At 39.7% G+C, this 25,973-nt stretch overlaps 1 protein-coding gene across 1 annotated transcript in view; it reads left to right on the forward strand.

The window, feature by feature from the left end:
* The window catches only part of tmem104 (transmembrane protein 104), a 101,566-nt gene that overhangs the window by 26,957 nt on the left and 48,636 nt on the right, over positions 1–25,973 (forward strand). Inside the window, exons 7-8 of the mRNA XM_034206207.1 lie at positions 3,087–3,186; positions 5,052–5,148. Coding sequence (XP_034062098.1) covers positions 3,087–3,186; positions 5,052–5,148 — 197 coding nt within the window. The remainder of the gene's footprint in view (positions 1–3,086; positions 3,187–5,051; positions 5,149–25,973) is intronic.

Raw genomic sequence — 25,973 nt, forward strand, 5'->3', positions numbered from 1 at the left:
GACTCTACGTGAGGTCAAGACAGATAATTATACGATACTTAAAGGACATATTCTCCATTCAGACTATATAAAAAACGGTTTTATGTATTATAAATGTAAAAACGTGCCCTATAAATGCACTTAACTGAATAGCGTCGTTTTTTTCTTCTATATCTGCTCTGAGAAGGTGTCAGGTCTGTCAGTCAGAAGCAAAGTGTTATGATGGATTGTGATGGTTTCCACAGCTAGATGAAAGACTGCTACTACGTGAAGAACCATTTTGTAGAATGTTTTGCCCGTGGCTCTTGGTAATCAGGAAATATTAGTTACAGTGCCGTGAAGGCTTGCCTCCCTGTGGTCATGCAGCGCTCTTTCCATGCTATCGCTTACTGACAGCGGTGGCGGAGTACAGTGCGTCCTGTATCTCCTGCTAAGACACTTGTATACTATAAATCATATTTAGTGCAACATGTGACATTATGCAGAGTATAGAATGGTGTGTTTCTAATGTAAGAGGATTAAGGCCACATGTGCATTTTTTTTGTTGAGATCCGACTAAAAGTGATTTTTTTTTTCCGGTAAGATTACAATTACAATTCTCAGTTTAATCTTAAGATTCTGAGAAAAAGTCAGAATTCTCTGACTAAATTCAGAAAGAAGTTACAATTCTGACTTTAATTCTGACTAAACGTTATTGGCTAAGGCCATCATTTCTAGTTGGACATGACCTTGAAAATGTTTACGTTACCATAATATTGCCTGTTGTGATGACATGCATGTTTATTTGTTTTACGTAAGACTGTCACCAACAATTGAAATAAGATGATGCTGGAATAAGCAGCAGGTTTTTTATATTTATTCGACTGTATCATCAAACATTTGTGTTATGGTGTAAGGTCGACTTCTACTCTACTTTGATATGAGGGTGCAAGGGTGTTTCTGAACCCTCCTTTGTAACATTTGATTATAGTTGAACCCATACAAAAAAAATCATTCTAAAAACCACATTTTCTTTGCCAACATGTCAATGCTGACTTGGTAATGATACAGGCATTCATAATTCCCTGATTTGTGTAACTTTTACCTTACTTTCGTTTGAAATCGTATGGGAGACCCGTTAGACAGACCATTAAATCCCTTTCATCGTTTTTGAAAATATTGATTTGAATTGAAGCAAGCTTACAACTTTAGACATTTCTTCAATCATTGCAACCATCTCTGTGGATGGCCTCATTTAATATCAGTTAATGTTTTTATTGATTTATCTTTAGTTACTTTGAAAATGGCGTAAGTCTTATTACCATATTTAAGTAGAATGAGTAGTTATTTTCTTGTTGTCTCTTACCAAAGAGGGCTTTAACTTTGCATTATTAGCCCTATACAACAAAACAGTCCAATACAGTTTCATATACATCCTCTGATCAATTTTGATTATGATTAACATGTGGTCATCAGTGCGGGAAAATCATATATTTCGTCAAATATTTTAGACATTGCATCTACACATGTGCTGCTATACGTTACAGAAAATCAATAGGCAACTGTTTTCATGATGATTTAGTCAATTAAAATATGTAATAATAACTCTAAATGTGCAGCACTTAAAGGTGAACATTTGGTGCCTTTTGTCAGTTTGTATCAGTTAAAATATAAAGTTTTGACTGTCGGACAAAACAATACTAAGATTTATTTTTTTATTATGTCTATAGACCAAAGGTTTAATTGTTAAAAGAAATACCATCATCTAATTGCAGTACTCTTCAGCCCTCCAGTTTCCAATGTTGGATTCTGACCAGCTTTTTACAGCTGGACAAATGGGTGTTTATTCGGCTGCCAGATCCTTATTTTTCAAGTTCTATAACAGCCTAATTTAAGTGTAATTTAAGAACCTCAGTCCTTAATTCATAAAAGAATCTCTGTAGCCTGTGAAGCTGTGAATCTGTCTAGCGGCAGGGTCCAGTTGGACGCTTGAACCCCCTTCTAAGAATTGAAGATCATGATGGATGTGTGGTGCGCTGTGATGATCTGTCCGCTGGTTAAAGCCCTCCATCTTGTCTTGGCAAAGACAGCCGGGGTCGGGCCTGCCAGTCGAGTGAGTGCATGAAGAGAAAAAGGGCAGATGGTGAACAGTCCGTCGCTGTGCCGAGGAAAGGGCTGACAGGGAAAAATCCCTCCATGGAGCGATTGTTTTTTTAATAAATGCTGGTCATTTTTTCAATGGACCAATAAGTTGTGAGAAGGAATTGAGGAATGTGGTGGGCCGATGTATGGATGAGAGTACATTTTAATAGTGATGGAACTATAGTGTTGAAGTTTGACACACCCTTCATCTATTTTGTATGATTAATTGTTTGATGATAAGATGAATGATATCGCTTGTCACCTTTTGGTGCTATGTCACTGTTGAACAAATGATTATCTGTTTATCAATTACTCACCCTGTGTTGCCTTGAATTCTAAAATAAACTTTGTTTATTCTCACATGCCTCCACTGTGAACAAGTGTGAACAAAACTGTAAATCGGGTCGCATTTGACATAGAACAATTCATTTTTATCGAAATTGCAATACAGACTCATGCAATATCCCAATTGCAGGATATCCAATATTATGCAAAAATATGTGTTACAATCACACTCTGAATTAAATAATGTGCTGCTCTACAAATCATAATCTACACATTTAAGAATACATATTTGTTGGTGCGGATCAATGTAAAACAGTAAACCATGATCATTGCATTGCATTTAAAAAAAACAAGATTAATGCAAGAATGATTATCTCCAAAATCATGAATTTATCAGTAAAAACGGCAATATCAGTTAAAATAGTCGCAATTAATTTTTTTGCCAGAAATCATCAAGCCCTTATTTGACAACACTAGAACTATATTTATTACAATACGTTTACAAAGTCTAACCTGTGAAGTATAATCCCAGTCTCATTTGTCCCGTTCTCTAAAAGCCTACTGTTTTAAATACTTCGGGATGGCAAGCGTCAGACTTTTTTTGCAGAATGGTTTCAAATGGTAAGGTTTTCTGGTGAAAATGCATTTGTTTGTTCTTGCACACATCTGACTGTCTTGTTGTTCTCACGTTTGTCTTCCAGTTGGCGTCAACATGTTCTACATCTGCATCATAGTCTATCTGTACGGAGACATGGCTATCTACGCAGCAGCTGTGCCCATATCCCTGATGGAGATGGCTTGGTAAGACCATAAACTCACTTTAGGACAATCATTCTTACTTTTATTGTATACTGCATATATAATATATATATATATATCCTCCATTCGAAAGTAACTTTGGGAATAAGAGCCAACCTGTCTACAAATATTGGCTCCTCTGCTCCGACACTTTGGTCTTATTGACACCTTCTGACCTCGAGATTAAGACAATAAAGCTTTGCTGATAAAAGCCTGTAGGCCCGCTGAGCTCTTACCTTCTGAGTCGTGTTGACTTGCTTCCAGACAGATTTTTATTGCAAGTCTGTTGGCCAGACTTGGGTGAGAATAAAGTATTTTATATAGTTACAGACTCTGCCCTTCAGATCCTGCACTACAAAAAATAACCATTACCCCTTTAGTGTTATAGTTGGATGATTTCAAAATGGAGAGATTCAGATAATTTTTTATAAAGTGTAATACATTTTCTTTAATAAATTGCCACCATTTTGTTTCCATGACTTTAGTGTATTTTTTAAATCTAATTTACCAGAAGTCTCATTGAGATTACATAATCTCTTTTACAAGAGAGTCCCGGCCAAGATAGGCAACAGCACAGTTACAGAAACAAATTAAAAGCAAGAACAGATAACATATCACTTTAAGTCTGTTACATTACATTACATGTCATTTGTTAGACGCTTTTATCCAAAGCGACTTACATACTCAATACTGTGGACAATCCCCACATGAACAATTTGGAGTGAAGTGTCTCAGGGACACAACCACATGCTGACTGCAGAGGGACTCGAACTTGCTATCCTCTGATTCGAAGATCAGTGCACTAATCCACTGCGCCACACGCCTCCCTATTAAAAGACGCCTCAGTTTCAGCTCATATTGCAGCTGGATCCAAGTAAATGGAGCAGCAGAACTAAAGGCGCTTTAAACCAGCTCAGTATAGACTTTCGGGACAGTTAGTAAAAACAAGTCCTCGAACAAAGCCATAAAGTTCCTGTTCTTTTCCGAAAAGATGTAACCAACCACAACAGAGCCAGCCAGCTAACCAATCAGATGATCAGTTTTTTGAACATTACATTATGCAAACATGTCACAGTCAAAGCACAAAACCTGAACAAATTAGAACAATATGTGCTCTATAAAAATATTAAAACATGTATCTTTGGGTGACAATGGATCACGGAAAATTAGAGAAAAAGTTGTTCATTTAAACCCAATCCTTGCTGAGCCAGACTCTTGATTATAATAATTAAGATAATTTAGATAGTTAAAAGACACACTGAGGTTTGTTTTAATTGCAGCTTATGTTTTGAGCCCTTGCAGCACATAGACCAAATCTGAGATCTTTCAACACAAATTATTATTAATTTACCTTCGCTTTACCATCAATAACTTAAAATAAATTGATTCACAATAATAAATTCATATTTGAGGTCGCAGAGTAAACTTCATATTCTTCTTCTCTTCTAAGTGTTGTGACAAAGCCTGCGTACGTCGTCCTGTCCTGAGGCGCAGCACACTGACGCTGTCTGATTGTATTAAATTCTCTCCCTCTGCTGTCAAAACCTCGCTAACCTTCCAGTAAGAATAAATGCGAGATGTAACTGAGACTTCAAAAGCAGCTTGCTTTGCCCAAAGGCAGAGACGTCTCAGTAGCATGGGCAGAAGATTTTTACCAAAGCTCTGTCTGTCATGCAACAATGATCGAGTTTGTGATTACTTTTAAGATACACACAACCTCTGCTGCTCAGACTTTTTACATGACACGGTGTAATGAGATTTCAAACTTTGAATTTAAATATGATGGCCTGCAATGGACATCAGTTTCAGATGGCAATATCCCACAAAGTTGGGGTAAAAACATTAAGCTGTGTTTGTTTTTCCCACAGTGGGAATCACTCCTGCAGCGCTGGGAGTGTGAAGTACAACGACACCGATCCCTGCTGGGGTTCTGTGACGAGGAAAGATGCATACCGGGTGTTTCTGGTAAGTCCCAACAGCATGCACACACCTCTGTTCAGCAGTTATACTTCACCTGTTTTCAAGTCCCAAAAACAATACACTATTCATGATTCTGCATGGATACCCCAACAACTTTCAGTGGTGAAAGAAGTACTGACATCCTTTACTCCAGGGAGTGTGTGAGACAAACTCCCTCTGAAGGGATCACAGGGAATTTAGCCTTTGCAGACCATTAACATGTACAAGAATTTAGGGTCAGGGCAGGGGTCAAATTTGACTTTTTGTAAGAAACAGCCCGACTGCAACTCCTCTGCGTAGAGAAAGATCATTTTATTTTGATCTCTGATGTGGACACGGTGTAATAATCAAAGCAATTAGGCTTTTCTGTCGGGTGTTGCTTTCACACCGTTTTCTATCCTGTGAGTCCCTTCCTCACTCCCCTCCCTGCTGCCCACAGGAAGTGTGTGTCCTTGAAGTCCTAAGTGAGCCAAACTCTGTGATTTCCACTTGAGCTTTAACTTTGCACAGCGACAGTGATAGATGTGTTGATCTCCTCCTGTATAATTTCTCCACCTCCCTCCCTCCTTCCTTCCTTTCTCTCTCTATGCTTCCTATCCTTTTCCACATTTTAATAGAATAAGCGGAGCCCGAATAATTTGCCAATAAATGAACTTTTCCCCTTTATCTCCTAATGGGATAAGCCTCTTACTGTATGTAAGCAAATTGAAATAATGCTGACTTGTAATCTCCGCTCAATTTGTTTACACTTGCAGTTTTGCAGACTCATTTCCTAGTTTCATCATGGCCGCTCAGGGAAATAGATATGTAGCACTGAAGATCATTTTGACCAGTGAACACTGACAAATGGGGATGCACTGATTTTGACCTTTAACAATAATCAGGGTATTGAACACAGAAATAGCAAGAAATGCCCCTATTCCCTGCGCTCAGTGAAAGTGCAACTTCTCTGTTTGACATGAAACTTATTGTCAATAATTAAATTGAGGCTGTTTTTACAAATTCATTCTTAACTGCAAGTTGAGATATTCATACACCAGCATCCTTTTTAGCCCTGTGCTGTATTTACATGTTGCATTCACTGCTAACAGGACAACAAATTCAGCTTGCAGGGTTCCAACGGATACTTAGAGGTCCTATTATGCTGGCTTTTACCTTTCCTGTAGTGTTATAGGTTTTTGTGCATGTAAATGGTCTGCAAAGGCTAAAATCCCTGTTATTCCTCCAGAGGGAGTTTCTCTCCCAGTCACGACCCCCCCCCCCCCCGCGCCTGAAACGCCTTCATTGGACTCCTTTGTTTACTTCCGAAACATAGTGATATCCCTATGTAACACTGGCGTATCTATTGGCATGCGCTCCAACCCATTGTACGTGATAGGCAAAGGGGCGGGACATCTCTAAGCGATCGACCAATCACAACAGAGCTGGTCAGTTAACCAATCAGACTGAGCTCTGGTTTGACAGAGGGTGAAAAGAGGTGCTGCAGCACAGGCAGTATGAGACAAATATAGAGCTTTCTGAACATTAAAGCATGGAGACATGTCACAGGAGAGACACAAGATACTACTATGAACCTGAAAATGAAAACAATATGTCCAATTTAATTAATTGAGTTTGTAGGCAGTTGTGCTGCCCCTAAAATACATATTCTTCTGATATCAAAGTAAGGATAGAAGATATCATGTGCTCTACAAAATGTAAAGCGCCTACTTTTTTTCAATTGTGCAGAGACTATTAATGCAAAAGGTCTTCTTGTTTTTTGACATTGCAAAATACAAACCTGAAAACTAGCATAATGTCTGTTCTTTAAAAAGTAATGCTATGCTTAGAATTGGGTTTTATGAATAGTTTATTTCTAACAGCTGAATCTCGGAAACAGACGAATGTATAATATTTTAAATGTTTGTATTTGTCCTTGAACCATCAGCTCACAGATATGTTATTCTACTATTCCACATATTTGATCCCGGAAATGTTCTTTCCTCTTTTGGCTGACCTTTCCCTAAATACATCTTAAATCATTGAGCTGTAATGAAACATGGTGTGTGTGTGTGTGTGTGTGTGTGTGTGTGTGTGTGTGTGTGTGTGTGTGTGTGTGTGTGTGTGTGTGTGTGTGTGTGTGTGTGTGTGTGTGTGTGTGTGTGTGTGTGTGTGTGTGTGTGTGTGTGTGTGTGTGTGTGTGTGTGTGTGTGTGTGTGGTGTGTGTGTGTGTGTGTGTGTGTGGTGTGTGTGTGTGTGTGTGTGTGTGTGTGTGTGTGTGTGTGTGTGTGTGTGTGTGTGTGTGTGTGTGTGTGTGTGTGTGTGTGTGTGTGTGTGTGTGTGTGTGTGTGTGTGTGTGTGTGTGTGTGTGTGTGTGTGTGTGTGTGTGTGTGTGTGTGTGTGTGTGTGTGTGTGTGTGTGTGTGTGTGTGTGTGTGTGTGTGTGTGTGTGTGTGTGTGTGTGTGTGTGTGTGTGTGTGTGTGTGTGTGTGTGTGTGTGTGTGTGTGTGTGTGTGTGTGTGTGTGTGTGTGTGTGTGTACACGTGTGTGTGAAGTCTGAGGATCTAGAGATACTGCTTAGACTCTGAATGATGAGTCTGAATAATTGACTCTTTCTCATCAGCCGGGCTCTACCCTGTGGAAATAGCAATCACAACCGACCCCACCTACTGTAGCATCCAGCTCGGCTCCTTTGTATTATTACAGAGGCACAAAGTTTCTGAAGGGTCATTCAGTGATGCCACGCTCAAAATTGTTAGCTGAAAAGAAAAATAGACCGTTTGAAGCAGCTTTCTTCTTTTAACCAAACCAACACTGATATAATATTGAAATAAAAAAAGGTGTTTATTGCATTTTTTTAGGAATGTTCAACCGTGAACTGCACACAGTTCAGGAAGCAGTCATGGGAAATAGTTGCACACATTTATTTTAGCCACTTGAGGTTAGAAAACACAAACAATCCAGAAATTGTGGTAATCAAATGTGTTAAAGGGGGAATCTGAATTTGGCATATTCTTTAAACCTTATTTTTCTTAAACAAAGATACCGAAGCTTCAACAATCCAGGAAAATTTCTGACGAACATATCTGTAGTTTTTCTAGAGTATACCTCGACACATCACAACATCAAAAGTTCGTAGTAATCTCAATTAAACCCAGTTTAAAAAAGAAAAAAATGGATGCGCCTAACCAAGTATGGATATCTAAAAATCCTCTCTTTAGGCAGCACGCTCTTTATAAAAATTTACTTTTCTCTTTATTCATTATAGATTAAATTAACAATAAAATATAGGTTATAAATTCTTCAATTCCTCCCAGTTTAAGTAATCTAGTTTTGCTTGTCATCAGTCTTTTATTCAACCACTGTAATCTATTTGTCATGTACGCGGTAACATACATTTGTCTAGTATGGATTACTGGAGGCTGATTGGGGCCTGCAGTTGTGTTATGTCTAGAGGCTCTGTGATAATGATCCAGGGGAATAAGATGTTAGTGACATTACTGCAGCCATAATAATTCTAGAGAGTTGAGAAAATGAGGCGAGATTAAAGAGCAGCCTGATTATGGTGTTGCTGTGAAGAGCTTTAATCCCATGTGTGTGATTGGTGCTGAGAGAGAAACAGTAAAAGAGGTTGTTGTTTTGATTGAAGGAGGCTTTCCCTCGTGAGTCCTGCAGGAGAAATTGTTTTCCACACGTGTTGAAGATTACATTTACTATTCTCTTACAACTGGACTTCATCTTGACCGAATAACCTTTGGATGTTTTTACGACCATCGTCTGGTTTTAGAATTTCATACGATACAATACGATATACTTTATTTAAGCGTTTATTTAGCAGGGAGAATGCACATTAATGAACACTTAAAACAATCAAATGTGTCAAGCGTAAATATGCCAGATTTTGCTTTGAGCTCATTTCCATCTGCAGTCCCTCACATAAAACATTTAAGAAAATGACATTTTACAAACATAGCAAAAACAAATACATGATATGCAAAAAGTGCAAAAGAGCAAGAGCAGCATACACAAGTATTTACCACATGGTAATACAATATAGCAGCTACGACATATAAAGTGCAAGAGAAGATACAAGAGATACATAAAGTGGCAAGAGGAGATACCCCTGTGTTAAAGTGCATTTAGCGGTGATTGCATGTCTAGTTGTTTCTCAACCATTCTTTGAGTTGACCTTTGAAGCTATTGAGAGTGGGACAATGCTGTATCTCAGTTGGGAGGCTATTCCAGAAGCCTTTAAAGGCCGCTACACACCAACCTGAGACCAAAGAACGCGTACCGAAGGAGTCCCGACTTTTACGTCCGCTACGTCGCCTGCGTCGGCTACGCCGCCCGCCTACGCCGCCCGCCTACGAACACACCGCAAAGACTTCAGTTGACGAGTGGCAATAACTGTCCTTACCAGCAGGCAGTGGTAGTGTGTATTCGTCATTCAAAAGAGGCAACAACCGGAAGACAGACTATACACCAAGAGAAGAAGAACAGGCTGCGTGATATAAACAAACAGATAGCGTCTGGGTTCCATTTTCACTCTCTCTCGTCGATCGAAAACATGTAAACATAAAAAAGAAATGATTGCGTCCGGGTGAGATGAAAATGAAAAAGATTAACCGTCTGTCTGTGTGTAACTTCTTAATCGTTTGTTTTGGTTCCTCACTTCCGCTTCGCTTCCCATGCACTGACTCGCTAAGCTGAACAGCCAATCAGATACCTCATTCACACCAACGCAACTCCGGTTCAAGCTCCGTGCTAGAGCTTTTCAGGTTCAGAACCAGTACTTCGGTTTAGCTCTGGCTCTTTTCACACCGCCCAGAGTCCGACTGGTAATGCATCGTTGCGTCATCGTTTGCGTCATGACGTAACCGTTTGCATGCCTGCTTCATAAAGCCAAACCGCGCGGATTAAATAAGTTGCATTCATTTCTTATGGCTCTATCTGCAGCTTTTCCGGAGTCATTTCTGTGGTTTAGTTATATTCTTATAAAAAAGTGTACTCGTGTCAATAAAGGTTTTTTTAAAACACAACTGCTTCCGAGGTCGGTCTTATTTCTTAAGGTGGACTGAACCATGAGTGTGGAGTAACGTTGTATCTTTCATTTAAATGAACTGTAACCTTCACCCAGGTATGTAACAGCTGTTCTCAAATGAACACGTGAAGTAAAGTTTAATATTTATAGTTTTATAGATTTATAATGAGAGGTGATCAACGTGAATGCTCAGGTTCCACCTTAACACGCAGACACGTTGCTTCACAATGAGCAGAAACCTTTATATACAGTCTATGGCTAAGTTTCTCCATCGTTGTGTACAAACCATGGTACAAACTGGATAAAACGCGGGCTTTTTGTTGTTGTTCAGGAGTTGATCTGTCTCTGCCCCTGCCCCCGTCTCGACGTAAGCGTGACGTATGTGGTGCTTTTGCTCTGGCCGGACAATTTTTTGGTGCTTGAAACGAACCGGATTCTGGAGCTAATAGACTGCTCCGCTGCGGTGTGAAGAGGACAACCCGGTGCTTTTCAAGTTCCAGCTCCGAACCGGCCCTGAAACACCGTTGGTGTGAATGAGGTATGAGTGATTTATTTGTCCCGACATTCTCTGACCTCCCGCGGCCGATTCAACAATGCGGGAGGTGTGAAAATGTGCCCTAAAGAGACGACGGTGCGGGACACACCAACCTGCATAGCCACGGGAAGTCATTTTGCTCAGGGGGTGCTGCCAAAAGTGGGGAGGAGGCCGCTTAAAAAAGAAAAGAAAAAAGGCGGTGCCGGACCGGGCCCGGCTGTCAGCAATACGAGACACCGCAGGCAAAAACATCGTTTTTCATGCACTGGTCAATTTTTAGATGTTGTGCTATTTTGATTCCATAACATGTTTTCTTTCAGGCTTTTGATAGGAAAACGTACAAAATACACATTTAAGTGTTTATTTTACTATAGTTTGTCTATTTGCGTCTGCATATTTCTCCTAAATTCACCAAAAGTTAGCATTCTAACGTAACATAAAGTACCGCGACCGCTGTGTGCACCATGTCAACAGAGATATCGTTGGAAAGCTCCGTCTCTCCTGCACAATCTCATCAGATCCAAATATGGTCATTTCCTTTGCATCAGCAACCAATCGTGAAAGTACAAAAGGGTCTTAAACCAATAAACAAAATCTCATTGGCTGGTGTCAATTTCTGACCACGTGATTCGTTCAGAAGCGTCACGTGGTGTGCTAAAACACTTCCTGGTTAGCTTTCCGCTAGAAATTGAAATCTCAAAATGGCAAAAGAACGGCGAAAAAAAACGTTCACAGAGAAGACAACAACAATTGTCACTTGCACGAAGCAAGATTATACAAAAAACAAATGACCCCGAACATGAAATACCTTCACGGAGTGCGTTGATGCACAAGCTATCATCCAAAGAACAGGAGGGTTTAGCTAGCGCCTCACTGCAATCTTTAAAGGTCGTTTTCTCAAAATTAGGTTTTTTTCCTACTCTGAGTTCGACATTTCAACTTCAGTAGCACATAGAGACAACAAACCTTCCAGTTATATTCCTATCAATATTATGAAGGCTTTTACAGAAGGGTTTGTTCATATGTCATTCATAGCCTGAATTATATAAGATTTTATACCTAGAAAAATTGCGAAAATTGATATTTTATGGCTGTTGACAGTATTTTCTGATTTATGGAGTGATAAAGAGAGATATCCAAAATCCCTTCTGTAAAAGCCTTAGATGCTAATATGACTACAAAATGAAACGAGAATTTTGAACCTGGCTTTATCCAAAGTTCAGATTTTGGTTCCTGAAATGTGTTAAAATATGCGCAAATTTAATCAGAGAATGGCTCATTTGCATATTCAGAAAACTTGTTTTCAAAAACAAAAAACAATTGCCTTATTGTAGGTAATTAACTGGAGAAATTTCTAGCTGATATCTTTAAGTATCTCTCGCCTTAACTGTTAGGCTTATAGACCTACGTCACTTAGCAACAGCTGCACATGCCCACATGCTAACTATGGCTCTTACAAACCTACATAACATTACAAATAGTCAGAAAATATTATTTACAATATTAATAAAACTATGAATTCAATTTTAACTGATTGACAAGGCAAAACACTGCACAGCGGCAGCAGCATTAAAGGAGAAATAACGTTTTACCTTGTGTTGGGGCTTCACAAAACTCCAAATGTAGCCTGGGGTGGCACTAATGAAGACCCTCATTAGAGCAGATACATCCACATTGTCCAACATGTTACTGTGGACATGCATCAAAGTCAGATGTGTCAGTCTCTTCTGTGTCATGTGTCATGATGACATGTCATGTGTCACTACTATGCAGCGATTTAAGAGTCAAACACGGAGGATTGTTCGCTCAGCGCTGTAAATTAAATGTCCCTTAACTTCCCCTTAACTGCCGAATCGGATGCTCTGAATCGGAAGCCAACTTCAGCGTCGTGTTGTAGAGGCGGTGGGCTGAGGAGTAGCTGGTGGTCCACTCTTTTTATTGGGTTGTTTGTTGGAGAAAAAAATCCTTTTTTGCGCCATTTTAGAAAGTTGTCACTCTGCAGTGTGTGTGTCGCGTCAATTACGTCACTCTCCCACGACCTACGACCTAGATGATTCGGATTTTATTTGGAAAATAAATTCAAGCCACCTGACTGATACAAATATATACTATGACTATTACTGTATACTGCTAATTTTATTTTAAGTAAAATCATAACTATTTTATGTAGTTTAATCATTTTTATTTAGGTGGTCTCTCAGTTTTTCAAATGTACACCACTCGCCAACAGGGGGTGCTGCAGCACCCCCAGCACCCCTACTTCCCGCGGCTATGCCAACCTGAGTAGGTATGGATTCAGATTTGGGTCAATATTCTTGCTCGCAGAACAAGCTACTCACGAGTGGAAAATGTGCTTTTACACGCGCATGAAATGACCCCCGCGCGCAGATTAAACCCCCGCGCGCAGATTAAACCCCCGCGCGCAGATTAAACCCCCGCGAGCGTCTAATACCTCATTCACACCAACGCAACTCCAGTTCACGCTCCGTGCTAGAGCTTTTCAGGTTCAGAACCGGTTCTTCGGTTTAGCGGAAGCTCTTTTCACACCGCCCAGAGTCCGACTGGTGCTGCGTCATTGCGTCATCGTTTGCGTCATGACGTAACCGTTTGCGTGCCTGCTTCATAAAGCCAAACCGCTCGCTCGCGAGAGAGACAGCCCAAATGCGCTCGCTCGCGAGAGAGACAGCCCTCTTGCTCGCTCGCGGGAGTGTCAGCCTCACTTGCTCGCGGAGTCTGTCTACGCGCGCGTGAAACATTTCTGACACTTTGGGGCGGAGCCACTAGACTTTGATTGACAGCTGCCAGGAAGCCCACAGTTGCCAGGTTTGATAAATGCCTGAACTACCAAGAGCCGAGGAGTGACAGCTGCAAGATCAGTTGGACGAGACTGAATGGTAAAGTTGTCCATAAAAAACTATTATATTCGTAATTTATATTCGTAAAGTGTACAGCTATATATTAATTAATTTGATATAAAAAAATTACACATTAATTCTAGGAGTGCAATACTTTTACAAACACTATAGTAATAATATGCATTCATTATGACAACATCATACTATTACTATAGGAGTGTTCTATAGTGTGTTCAAAAAACAACTACAGAAACACTATATATTATACTATAGTTATACTATTTAAAATAATATAGGAATACTACAAAGATCTAGATACATAGTATTACTATTGAAATATTATAGGGCTACTATAGCTAATAAAATGGCACTACATACAAAACTATAGTAATACAATAGCTGGTGAAAAATACAACCTTACTAAAGGACACTATACAACTCTTATAGTATACTATAGTAATACTATCATTCATGTATAGTTCATTTCGTAAGGGAGGTGCATACAGCAGACAGCAGTTTTCGACAGATACAGCCCACTCAAAAATATATTGTTTTATATTAAATTCATTAAGATATATATATATATATATATTAGCTGTACACTTTACGAATATAATAGTTTTTTATGGACATCTTTACCATTCAATCTCGTCCAACTGATCTTGCAGCTGTCACTCCTCGCCTCTTGGCATTTATCAAACCTGGCAACTCCGGGCTTCCTTGCAGCTGTCAATCAAAGTCCAGTGGCTCCGCCCCAAAGTGCCAGAAACTTTTCACGCGCGTAGACAGACTCCGCGAGGCTGACACTCCCGCGAGCGAGCAAGAGGGCTGCTCGCGGGGGTTTAATCTGTGTGCGAGGGTCATTTTATGCGTGTGTAAAAGCACATTTTCCGCTCGTGAGTAGCTTGTTTTACGCGCTAGAATATTGACCCAAATCTGACTCCATAGTAGGGCGCCGCGAATGTGCAGCATCCAGTGTGTTTTTTGTGGATGAATTCCCCTAAGGGAGGGAGGTCCATGTAAACATTTATAAATAAAGCACATACTTTTAAAAGACTTAAAATGGTCAAAACTCAACAAATTATGTTTTTCAAGTATGAATATGGCTTTCTGTCAAACACCTTAATAGCTCTTTTGTACAGCTGTTTCAGGTTTGTGGCACAAGCAAACGACCAGTTTGTAAAACAGTATTCAATGTGGGATAGAATCATACAATGACTTTGCAGTAGGGCTGCACGATATTGGAAAAAACTGACATTGCGATTTTTGTCCCCCTGCGATATATATTGCGACATGAAAACATATAGGAATTGAATAAAAGAAATTTTTTCCCCCCCCGCAAACCATCCTTTCTTGGACTTTAATTCTATACAATTGGTATTTTTTAACTATATTTAACCGGATGAAGGATTTTAGTCACGGACGTCTGGATCTTAAGTTATCAGAGCAACAAGCTGAGCTAGCTCGGTTAGCAGCACCGAACTGCCCTTGAGAAACACACGAAACTACTTTATTCAGTGTTTTTACCTTTAATCACCGGGTCCGTTTGTTTTGGAGATTTGATTGTGATTGGTGGTTTGCTGTGCATGCAGAGCCGGCATGTCACTCACTCAAGTACCCCTGACATGAGAGCAGCGCAAGTTTTCCTTTTGTAGCAAGCAGCAAAATAATTGTAACATGACGTGTTTGAGTTAATTTGCCTACTTAATATCGCAAGTCCTAAAAAAAAAAATCGATATCGTGCATGCGCATATCGCGATTATCGTCATGACACGATATATCGTGCAGCCCTACTTTGCAGCATTGACAGTTAAGAAGAGTCTAATTTGTTTAAAATCTTGCAAGTTGAATTGAATAGTATTTGATTCTTTCTTAATAGTCAAGTTCAAGTCCATTATGACTCCAAGATACTTGAAGTGGGGGACTAGTTCTAATTCTGCTCCGTTTAAAAACACGTTGGATCCTTCGATTTTGACTGGTCGTTTACTGAACATCATGCATACTCTTTTTTGTACGTTTAACTGTAAGCAAATGTTGTTCAGCCAGTGTTGAACCTTGTCCAATGCATTTGAGAGACAAGATGAGAGAATTTCAGTGTTTTCCCCGTGTATAAAGATGGTGATTGGCATACATTTGCACATTCAAATCAGGACATACATTAGGCAAGTCATTAATGTACAGTGAAAAAAGTAACGGTCCGAGAATGGAACCTTGTGGAACCCCAACAGGGTGATTTAAGTTTTTTAGATTTGTCAGTGTGAATATCCTCCACAGTTTTTGGCAGGTTCCCCCCAGCCGGTCTCTCCGCAGTGATTAGGGTTCTTTGTTTGCGGTGGTCAACAGATTGCAGGTTATTTTTAGGTCTAAACATCTGTCCCTGTACAGATGACTAGACCTTTACCAAAAGCATTCTGGTTGACACTAAAGAAATGAGGAGGAGGAGGAGAAACTGCTGGTTTTGTTCACTTTTTAGCCGTAACATAATTTGTAATCCACTTTTAGTGTTTTTCTTCAACCCGTTTCTTGAACTGTGTGTTGTCTTCTACAAATTGCCTGACCCGTGTTCCCCCTTTAACACCCTGAGGGCCCGTCTGGATTTAGCGTGTTTTCAGGCCTCGCATTTTCTTGATTTAACTCAACACCCCAGGGCCCTTTCCTTCATGATGTGTCAGTCACATCAACTGAGTGTCAGTCCTGACATTGACACTTAGTCTACCAGGGTCATATGCATGGGTTTCACAAAGTTAAATTAGCTAAATAATGCATGAGAGTGTATTGACCACCGGAGTACCGCAGTGCGATATTGCAATGAAAACTCATTATAGTAGGCGTTGTCATTTTCATAAAGACCTCAGTGCAGAATTCACAAAGAGACAGGCTAATTCCTCAGTGATAATGAGGTCCGAAGCGGCGGGGGTGATATTTCACGAGGTCAGATCTTTGACTCATCGACTTTACGCATCAGGACCATGAGCAAGCGGACATCACACAACAGCCATTTTCCTCATCTGAGTTTCTGAAAGCTCTTAAGAACATCAATCGACCGTGATCTGTTGTGCGGCTGATTGATTCTCATGTTTGCTGGCCGAGTGGACGGATGGAGGGCTTTTCCTCCAATATCTACAATATTTGTCGGCTCTCGGGTGTGAAAGGAAGATGATGGAGGCCGTTGCATAACTTTGCGCTCTGTGTTGATCCTGGCCCTTAACGCGGCTCTGATTGAAAAGATTAAGCGGCGTGCAACAGTGGGGACTTTCTGGGTTTTAGTTCGGCTCCAGCAGAGATTCCCGAGACCTCAATTACATTTTGCTGTCCTTGATTGTCCCCTGCTAAGTTGTTTTTTTGAATTTCACTGCAGGGGCTTTGTCACACTGGACAGCCCGTAGGATTTTTAAATGGCTGATTTATTGTTCTCCCAGCATGGGGGAAAGTGATAGAAAATCGATGCGCTATATGAGGTCAGTTTATGCTTACACTGCATTGTTCACGGCTTATCTTCATGCAGATGTTTCAATTATATTGTGTTTCTATTAAGCCTTACAATACAATCTGTCATGTATTGAAATAAAGTTCATTTGAAGTGCAGGCGAAGTTGTGTCTGCGTCCCCTAAGAGTTAAATCACCCATGCTGCCACTTTTTCTCAATACAGAGCTGATTGATTAATTAACTGACTAATAAAGATTTATTCCAACCTTGATGGCCCGTTCCCTGTGAAGGCGTCCTGCCATCTTTCTACTGCAGCTTTTTTAACTTTTAGACATAGTTAAAAGTCAGGAACGACTACAAGTTTGCTTTTTTTGAAGAATTGTTAACAATCCATCAAATTGATGCACTTTAAATTATAGAAGATCTCTCTTCACTTTAAGTGTTGCTTCAACAACTTTTCAAAGGAAAGGAACAAAGGCTGAACCAGCGCCAACTTTGTATGAGTAAAAGTTTGTTGTTCAATATTGCTTGTACGTAATAAAATATTTTGGGATCTATAAAATAGTACTAACACCAATTTTTGCAACCAATACTTTGACCGGGAGGATTTTGCTACTCAAACCACCCACCTGCTTCCAGTTTTCTTAAAAAACATTAACCTATAAAATAATCTGTCTGTTCAACCATGCAGCATCGATCACTCTGATTGGCTGTTAGACGCTACAGGTAACGGTAATAATTAGTGGTGCACGATAATTATCGGCCCGATAATTATCGGTCCGATATTAGGAATTATGACGTCATCCCGATAAACCCGATAAAAGTATTAATATACAATATGTTTTTTGGGTAAAGAAAAAAGAAAGAAATACTGCGGTGTGGGTGGATTGGGATGAGGGGCGCTTGTTTTTCACTCGGCTCCTCCCGTTTTGCCAGTACTGTGGTATTAGTGGTTTAGGAAGAGGGGAGTTTTTCACAAATCCAGCGCTCCCTAACTCGTGCCTGGCTGTGACGTAAATGGTGTGCGGCCGTGAAGCCAGGACAGTAAACAAACATGTCGTCGGTAGTATGGGACTATTTCAAAGTTTCAGAGTTAGATAGTTCGCTTGCTATTTGTATTAACAAATGCAATGCAGAAGTTCCACGAGGAGGGAAAAAGGCAACGAGCTATAATACTTCCAACCTGATTAGTCACCTGAAACATCGCCATCGCTACGATGGTGTGTTAAAAGCGTACGAAGACGCCTGCGCTGCTAAACTAGTGGCGAATCCAAAGCCAGCTGCAAAGGCACCGGGGCTTTTACCTATCGACGAGGCTTTTGAAAAAGGCAAGAACTTTATTTGGGAAAATAAATATGGTCACTTTGAAGAGTCAAAACTGTTCTTGGCTTTGTTTTGTTCATAGTAGTAATGCTCATGTCATTTGCTCACTACTAGTCTTTTTTTTACCACCAGGTGTGCAAAAACTACAGGTACATTTAATATATATATATATATTATATTATTATCGGTTATCGGTATCGGTCTTGAGAAGCAGGAAGGTATTGGTTTCAAAAAACCAATATCGTGCATCCCTAGTAATAGGGATTCTTGTGTTCTTTTTATTTTTATATTTTTTATTTGACAGGGACAGTGGCACTAATAGACATTTCTGTAAAGAGTCAGAGTTGGAGGCCAGTTTCAACTGTAGCGCCTGGACAGATGGTGTAACCCTAAAAACAAATAACATTTCAATTTAAAATAACAGGTTAATACGATCAGTAAAAACATGCAACATAGAGGCGTACAATAACGGTAATGCTGATAAAACATTTAATCAAAACATATGTATTAAAGAGCAAGAGTACAGCCATAGGTTAACAATTATGTATTTGCATGTTTTTACCTTTAAAGTAGTATAGCTAAAGATCAGTAAAAAGCGTGACCTTCTGCATAGGGCCGTGCCTCTGATTTGTACCCTGGGTAGATTAATATATGGGTAGCCAGCTTAAGCAGGTAAGATCCCTTTGAACAAATGTAAATCGGAGGGATTAAAACAAAATTGCAGAGTTTATTCTTTAAAGAACTTAGTATATAAAGAGGACATATTATGTTCAGTTTCATATTTGTTCTTTGTTCCTCTACTGTGACATACGTCTTAATTTTTCTCATACTGCATGTGATCGAGCACCTCTTTTCACACTATGTCTGAAAGCAGAGCCCAGTCTGCTCTGACTGGATGGCTGGAAGACTCTGCTGTGAATGGTCAACTGTTTGGAGATGTCCCGCCCCTTAGCCTGTCACGTACAATGTGTTGGAGCGCCAGCCTATGGAAGCAGGATTGTTACATATTGATGTCACCGTGTTCCGGAAGTAAACAAAGGAGTCCAATGGAGGCGTTTCAGGCAGGGCGGCAGTATGTGGGAGAGAAACTCCCTCTGGAGAAACTTGGGGATTTTAGCCTTTGTAAACAAAACATACACAAGAACTTATATAACACACTACAGGAAAGAGTAAACCCCAGAAAGCATAAAAGGGCCCCTTTCATTACCAGTGCCATAATGATTTTACTGATCGGATTTCAGAAAGATCATTTCAATTGCAATTCTACACATGGATAAAGCCCTCAATGTGTACAGTAGGGAGGTGTATACTCTAGTCGAGCGACAGCGACCCCCCCCCCCCCCCCCCCCCCCCCCGGCAGGGAGACGACAGTACAGATGGTTTAATAGAGATTATCGCAGCAGGGAGAAGTGTTGGAGCTGAGATCCACACGGGGAGGGAGTCCACTCCACCCAGCAGCAGGAAGCTATATGAGAGCAGTGGGTCGGGACGGGGTGGAGAGCCCCATGCAGGAGCTGGGACGGCTGGTGGTGACTTGTGATGAGGGAGCTGTTTTTCAAGGAGACATAGGGGTCACTGTGGACCTTTTTTTTTTTTTAAGATATAGCTTGTCGTTTAAACCATTTAGTTGCAGCCTGATAAACTGAATAATGGGAGTTATTTATACTAGATAACGTATGTTAATACATCATGTTTTTATTAAATCATAGTAGCCTTTTTTACACAGTAAAGTCTTATCAGATGTTGCTCAGCGTGTTCAAGGGCATTGTGTCTGTGTGAAAAATGACATACATTCAGCAAACAAAGCCCTCTAGATTGCTTTTTTCCCCCTCCTATACAGTACCTACAACAATATATCTCCATTGTTTACAAACCACAGCTTATTGGTTAAAATTGTAGCCATGAAATAAAAAAAACATGGTCATCTGAACCACAGTTACAAATTATGTTTTTTTGTATTTTAAAGTATATATTTACAATTTATAATGTCTATCTAAAGACACAATTCGGCTCATGTTAACTGTGTTTCTTACTTAAGGATGCCATCCATTACTGATTTAAGATACACATACAAGTTCTGCGGATGTTTATTATTAGGGGTGCACCGAATGGGAAATTCTTGGCCGAAACCGATACCGAAAATAGGAAACAGTTGGCCGAAAACCGAATGCCGAAAGGCCGAAAATTATTAATAGAAATATATATATATATATATATATATATATATATATATATATATATATATATATATAATGTATACATTTTTTACCAATGTTGTTCAGCTACCTGATTATGGAAATAGACATGATTATGGCAAAACTTAACTTAAATAATAATCACTATTATGGGTCCATAAAACATTTATTCAGCACTTTTGAATGCATACAGTACATTTATATATGTCATGTATTATTGCTAAAAAACATTATATCGCAGTCTTAGTGTCGCCAACTCGTTTCTAATATGCAAAGACAACAAATGCGTCTATGATGTATTTTCGATCAGACGAGATCTCTCTCCCCCGTCTGTGTGCGAGGGGGCGGGGCAGTTTACACACACGCAGCTGCTACATGCAGCGGAGCACACTGCGGAGATGGCGGAGAGAACGCGCTCCGAGGTGTGGTTAAACTTTACCCGTCTCGATGTGGAGAATACTTGTTACCATAAGTGCAATAAGAGTTTAGCATGTAAGCACGAGCAATTTGTCTAAACATTTAGCAAAAGTGCACCGCATGCAGACGGAGTAATGTACCGGGTTCGACTGTCTTTCTAGCAGCTCTGTAGCCCCATCCACGAGTAACGTTTCCACGTCAGGTGTTATGTATGCTAGCAGCAACACACGGAGTTAACTACATGATACAAACATGGATTAATGATTAGAGGAAACTGAGTTATTTAGTTTGTTAAAATTTCAGCTATTCTGTTTACAGTCTGTCATCAGATTATTTAATACGATTTGTTAAAGGCCGAAAGCCGAAAGGGCCTTTTTAACCATTTTCGGCCGATAATTTTCGGTGGCCGAATATTCGGTGCATCCCTATTTATTACCAAGTAATTTACTCAAGTGTTGTACTTTTTGACACATTTGTTCTTTACTTGAGTATTTCCATTTAATGCTTCTTTACATTTTCACTACATTTCAGAGGCAAATATCATCCTTTTAACTATTTACTTGCTACTAGTTACTTTGTACATATAAAAACAGCTGATATGCTGATATGGTATAATTTCAAGTATCTAAATTTGGTACACATTGACAAATGACATCGGTAAATGCTCTTACCATGCTTTAAAAACAGATAACTAATTACCCTAATATTACGATATTGTGAAAAGAGCCATCCTGCATGATGAATACTTAAAGTACACTTAGCTGATAATATTTCTGTACTTTATATTATTCTGAAATGGGCCATTGTGCAGACTGAATGATTTGATGTATACACAATAATTAAGTACATCTATCTATGTATTAATCTCTCATATTTTTGTTTTATAAAGTTTGGAATGCTATGTAAAAGTCAAGCCTGACAAAAAATAATCCTCTCACTTTCACACAGCTTATTGATTTTCACACATCGGATTGTTACTCGATATGTATAGCACAGATATGGTTATCTGTATCGGGACTGTAAAAGTCTAATTGCTGCATCCCGTAGTTTTTCTTGCTGTAACCATTCCTCCTGGTTATAGCTGCTAAGAGATCCCTCAATGTAAGTGATTTGTGCTGCTCTGTTCTATTTGTTTTTCCGTGCGACACAGTCGTTTGTGAGCATCTCTCCTTGGGGGCTAAAACAAAGTAAATGAGCCTCATTTGTCCCCTTTACTGCTTTAACAACGTCCTTCCATTTTGATTTATTTTTTTATTTTCTTTGGCATGAGGGAGAGTACAGAGGGGAAGACAAATCTACCTTTCAGATCCAAGGAGTGTAGCGCTGTTATCTTGTACAAGGACGTTTCACAGTGATGTAACGCTCTCACTCACTACATTTTTGTTGTTGTTGGGAGAAATGTCCAGCATTTAGAATGCAAATGGATTAACAAAGGCTGTTCACATTGAAACAAATTAAATGTTGGCTTAATAAGCAACTGTATGTGTGTTTGTGGGTTATTATGGTGTAGTTACAACTAGTGTTGTCACGATACCAGCATTTTGTTTTCGATACCGATACCAAGTCAAGAATTGCGATTCCGATTCTTTTTCGATTTGCTTGGCGAGCTATTTTTAGAACATGCCACGCGGGCGACTCACGTTGACCCTGCGGGCGACTAAGTGCCCGCGGGCACCGTGTTGGCTACCCATGGTCCAAATAGAAACCCCAATTATTATCTATGTCAGCCCACACACCAGTGGCAGCTAGGCAAATATCAGCAGGGTTTTTTCTTACAGCAGAATACCTGTTTTCCATTGTGGATTTGGGTCTAAATAGTAGCATTTATTAATGTATTACAATATTCAATGTCTTGGCAAGGTAAAAGTAACATTTAAAATAAATGTCTTAAGAAGATAGTCATGTGACATAATCCAGAAAAAATCTTCCTGAAGACTGGTAAAGTGCTTTATATGCTGAGAAGCTACAGAGTTTTCATTACATTACATTACATTGCATTTAGCTGACGCTTTTATCCAAAGCGACTTACAATAAGTACATTCGACCAGGAAGACACAACCTTGAAGAAAACAGAATCATATAAGTACATCAGGTTTCATAGAGCAAACATTTCAAGTGCTACTCAACTGGCTTTAGGTAATCCAGTCCTTTATTAGTATAAAAGTGCTTCGTTAATAGTTCTAACGCTCGAAGTGGAGTCGAAAGAGATGAGTTTTCAGTTTGCGCCGGAAGATGTGCAAGCTATCTGCCGTCCTGATGTCAATGGGGAGCTCATTCCACCATCTTGGAGCCAGGACAGCAAACCCACGTGTTTTCGCCGATGGGAACTTGGGTCCCCCTCGCAGCGAAGGCGCAACGAGTCGTTTGGCTGATGCAGAGCGTAGTGCACGCGCTGGGGTGTACGGTTTAACCATGTCCTGGATGTAGGAAGGGCCAGATCCATTCGCAGCATGGTAAGCAAGTACCAGTGTCTTGAAGTGGATTCTAGCAGTTACCGGAAGCCAGTGAAGGGAGCGGAGGAGCGGAGTGGTGTGGGAAAATGTAGGAAGGTTGAAGACCAGACGAGCCGCTGCATTCTGGATGAGCTGCAGAGGTCGGATGGCACATGCAGGTAGACCAGCCAGGAGGGAGTTGCAGTAGTTTAGGCGTGAGATGACGAGAGCCTGGACCAGAACCTGCGTCGCTTTCTGAGTCAGCTGGGGACGTATCTTCCTGATGTTGTAAAGCGTGTATCTGCAGCAACGGGTTGTAGCAGCTATGTTTGCAGTGAAGGACAGGTTGTTATCATTATTTTCTACCATTCCCCTGAGGCTGGGTATTGTTTGAAATTCTCCAATAGGTAATGCCAATACAATACCTGAATTCCACCTCTAATTCCAAGACTATTTTTCATTTTACAAAAGAGAGCAACGTTCTCAAAGGTTAAATATTTGTTGATCAAATGCAGATATATAAGAGTTTGGCTTGAATAAAATAGTCAAATTGGAATGTGTTCAGTAGCAAATAATTATTTCGATTTAGTACCCAATTTTACATTGACATTATCAGTTAAATGTAGTTTTTCTTGAGTGCACAAGGTGAACATTGTTAACCAATGTAATGTAACAATCCTAAGTCCTTTTGATGACTCCTCAAATCAAAAAGAGAGAAATAAAAGACCTCAGGAATGTATAAATTGACTAATGTGGACATTTCAGAAACAGAATCGAGTAATTAACCAAGCTCAGTAATACATTTTAACTGTGATAACATCATTTACCCAAAAAAAGTCAGGTTTTGATTCTATTTTGCCTTTTCAAAACCGCATATCTGTCACAATGGGATTTTTGACTGATACATTTACAAACGTTACTTGACCAATTATCGAAATAAGAACAATTCAATATTATCTGACAAATAAAGTTGGACTAAGACTTGAACAAACTGCTGAACTGAATCCTCATGACAGTTCATCCCCAGACTGGTTCACTGGTCTCCTGAAGTCTGCTTCAGTTGTGTTTTAGACGTATACTGAGACACACACATTATTTATTCATCTATATACGTATGTGTGTTGGTGTGGGGTTTATTTTGTGTGTGTGTGTCTTTTGTGTTAGTTGGATTTATGTAGCTTGGTGACCCAAAGACCCAGGGAGGGTGGGATCAGTGGCCTGCACTGACAGAGACAGCCACATAAGAGATGGATGGAGAGGCTTCTGTTGGCAGCAGATAAGCCCTCAGTTATGCAGTCTCATCTCATACAACTGTAAAATATGCAGGCACATTCAGAGAAATTAATACACATTGACTTTGAGTCTGTCTTTCGTAAATTATATTTATAAGTGAGCTTTTTTTTTATCTACAGTTTTGGTCTACTTTCTGAGTCAGCAAAAAGTGTAGTCCAGACTGCCAGTTAAACACTTGTCAATCATTTTGACGTCCTGACAGCACTTCGAAATGACACCGAGACAGAAGCTGATGTGTAAAACCTCTGCACACACGCAAGTGAAACACATCAAATGCAGCCAATTTAAAGAAAAGGGGCATATGTCTTCAAAGACGCTTCTTTAAAAATCTGTCTGACCTCCATTCTTGCTGTTTGACTTTGACTTTCCTACACTGCTGCTGATCAGAAACATACATTTGGCCAATTGGTTCATAGCAAGTATCTCTCCAAAACATTTACGACTGCAACAAGAAGCCAGGCAGGTAAAGAGCCCAGACATCTGCAAAAAACTTACGTGAACATTTAAATAAGTATCCACCCCAAATTTGAACAGGTTCTACATTGGCCCATGCTGCACCCGTATACCAATTTTCAAGAAAACTCCCTTTTTGAGCAAATTGATGACAAATTGATACCATTTCCCTCATCTGGCTCTTTATTTTTTATTCTGGTTCTGATCTAAGGAAAAGTAGTAGTAGAAACATTTTGGAAAACACATTTGAGAAGCTGCAACCAAATAACATCTTACATTTTTGCTTGAAAACAACACCCAGTTGCACTTGTCATTATTAATAAAAGAGCTAATTTTCATTTTACTGGTAATTATCTTGCAATACTTATATTTGTCTTGTTGAGAAAGCAGGATATGAGCATATATTTAATTGATTAGAGCAGGTGGTAGGGAACCTTTTTCCTCAAGTGCCATTTCAATTTGTACAACATCCTAAAAAAACTAAAATCACAGCCCATTCATTTGGCCTTTCTTTCATGCTGTGCAAAGAAAAAGCAACCTCTGAATCCAGATATCTTACCATGACCCCGGGGAGATTTTTTTTAAATTTATGTTGAAGTTAAAAGCATCAATCTGGTGCAGTTTGAGAGCAAAATTAAGAGATCTATGGATACATCTCTCAACATCCATGTAGTGGCCAAAATCCTATAGAACTAAAACAGCCGCTGAGGCACTAGTTGGCGGATTTTACGCAGGGCAATGATCATCCAAGTCCAGACAAGAACCTCCATTTGTGCATTTTATTCCAATAATAAAGTACAATGAACAGGTTTCCTATATCTCTTTTCCTTAAGCCGTTCCTATGGCTTTCCTTTGTGTGGCTTGAAACACCCTGGTAAAAAA

Source organism: Gymnodraco acuticeps, unplaced genomic scaffold, assembly GCF_902827175.1.
Source record: "Gymnodraco acuticeps unplaced genomic scaffold, fGymAcu1.1, whole genome shotgun sequence".
In the NCBI taxonomy this organism is placed as follows: domain Eukaryota; kingdom Metazoa; phylum Chordata; class Actinopteri; order Perciformes; family Bathydraconidae; genus Gymnodraco; species Gymnodraco acuticeps.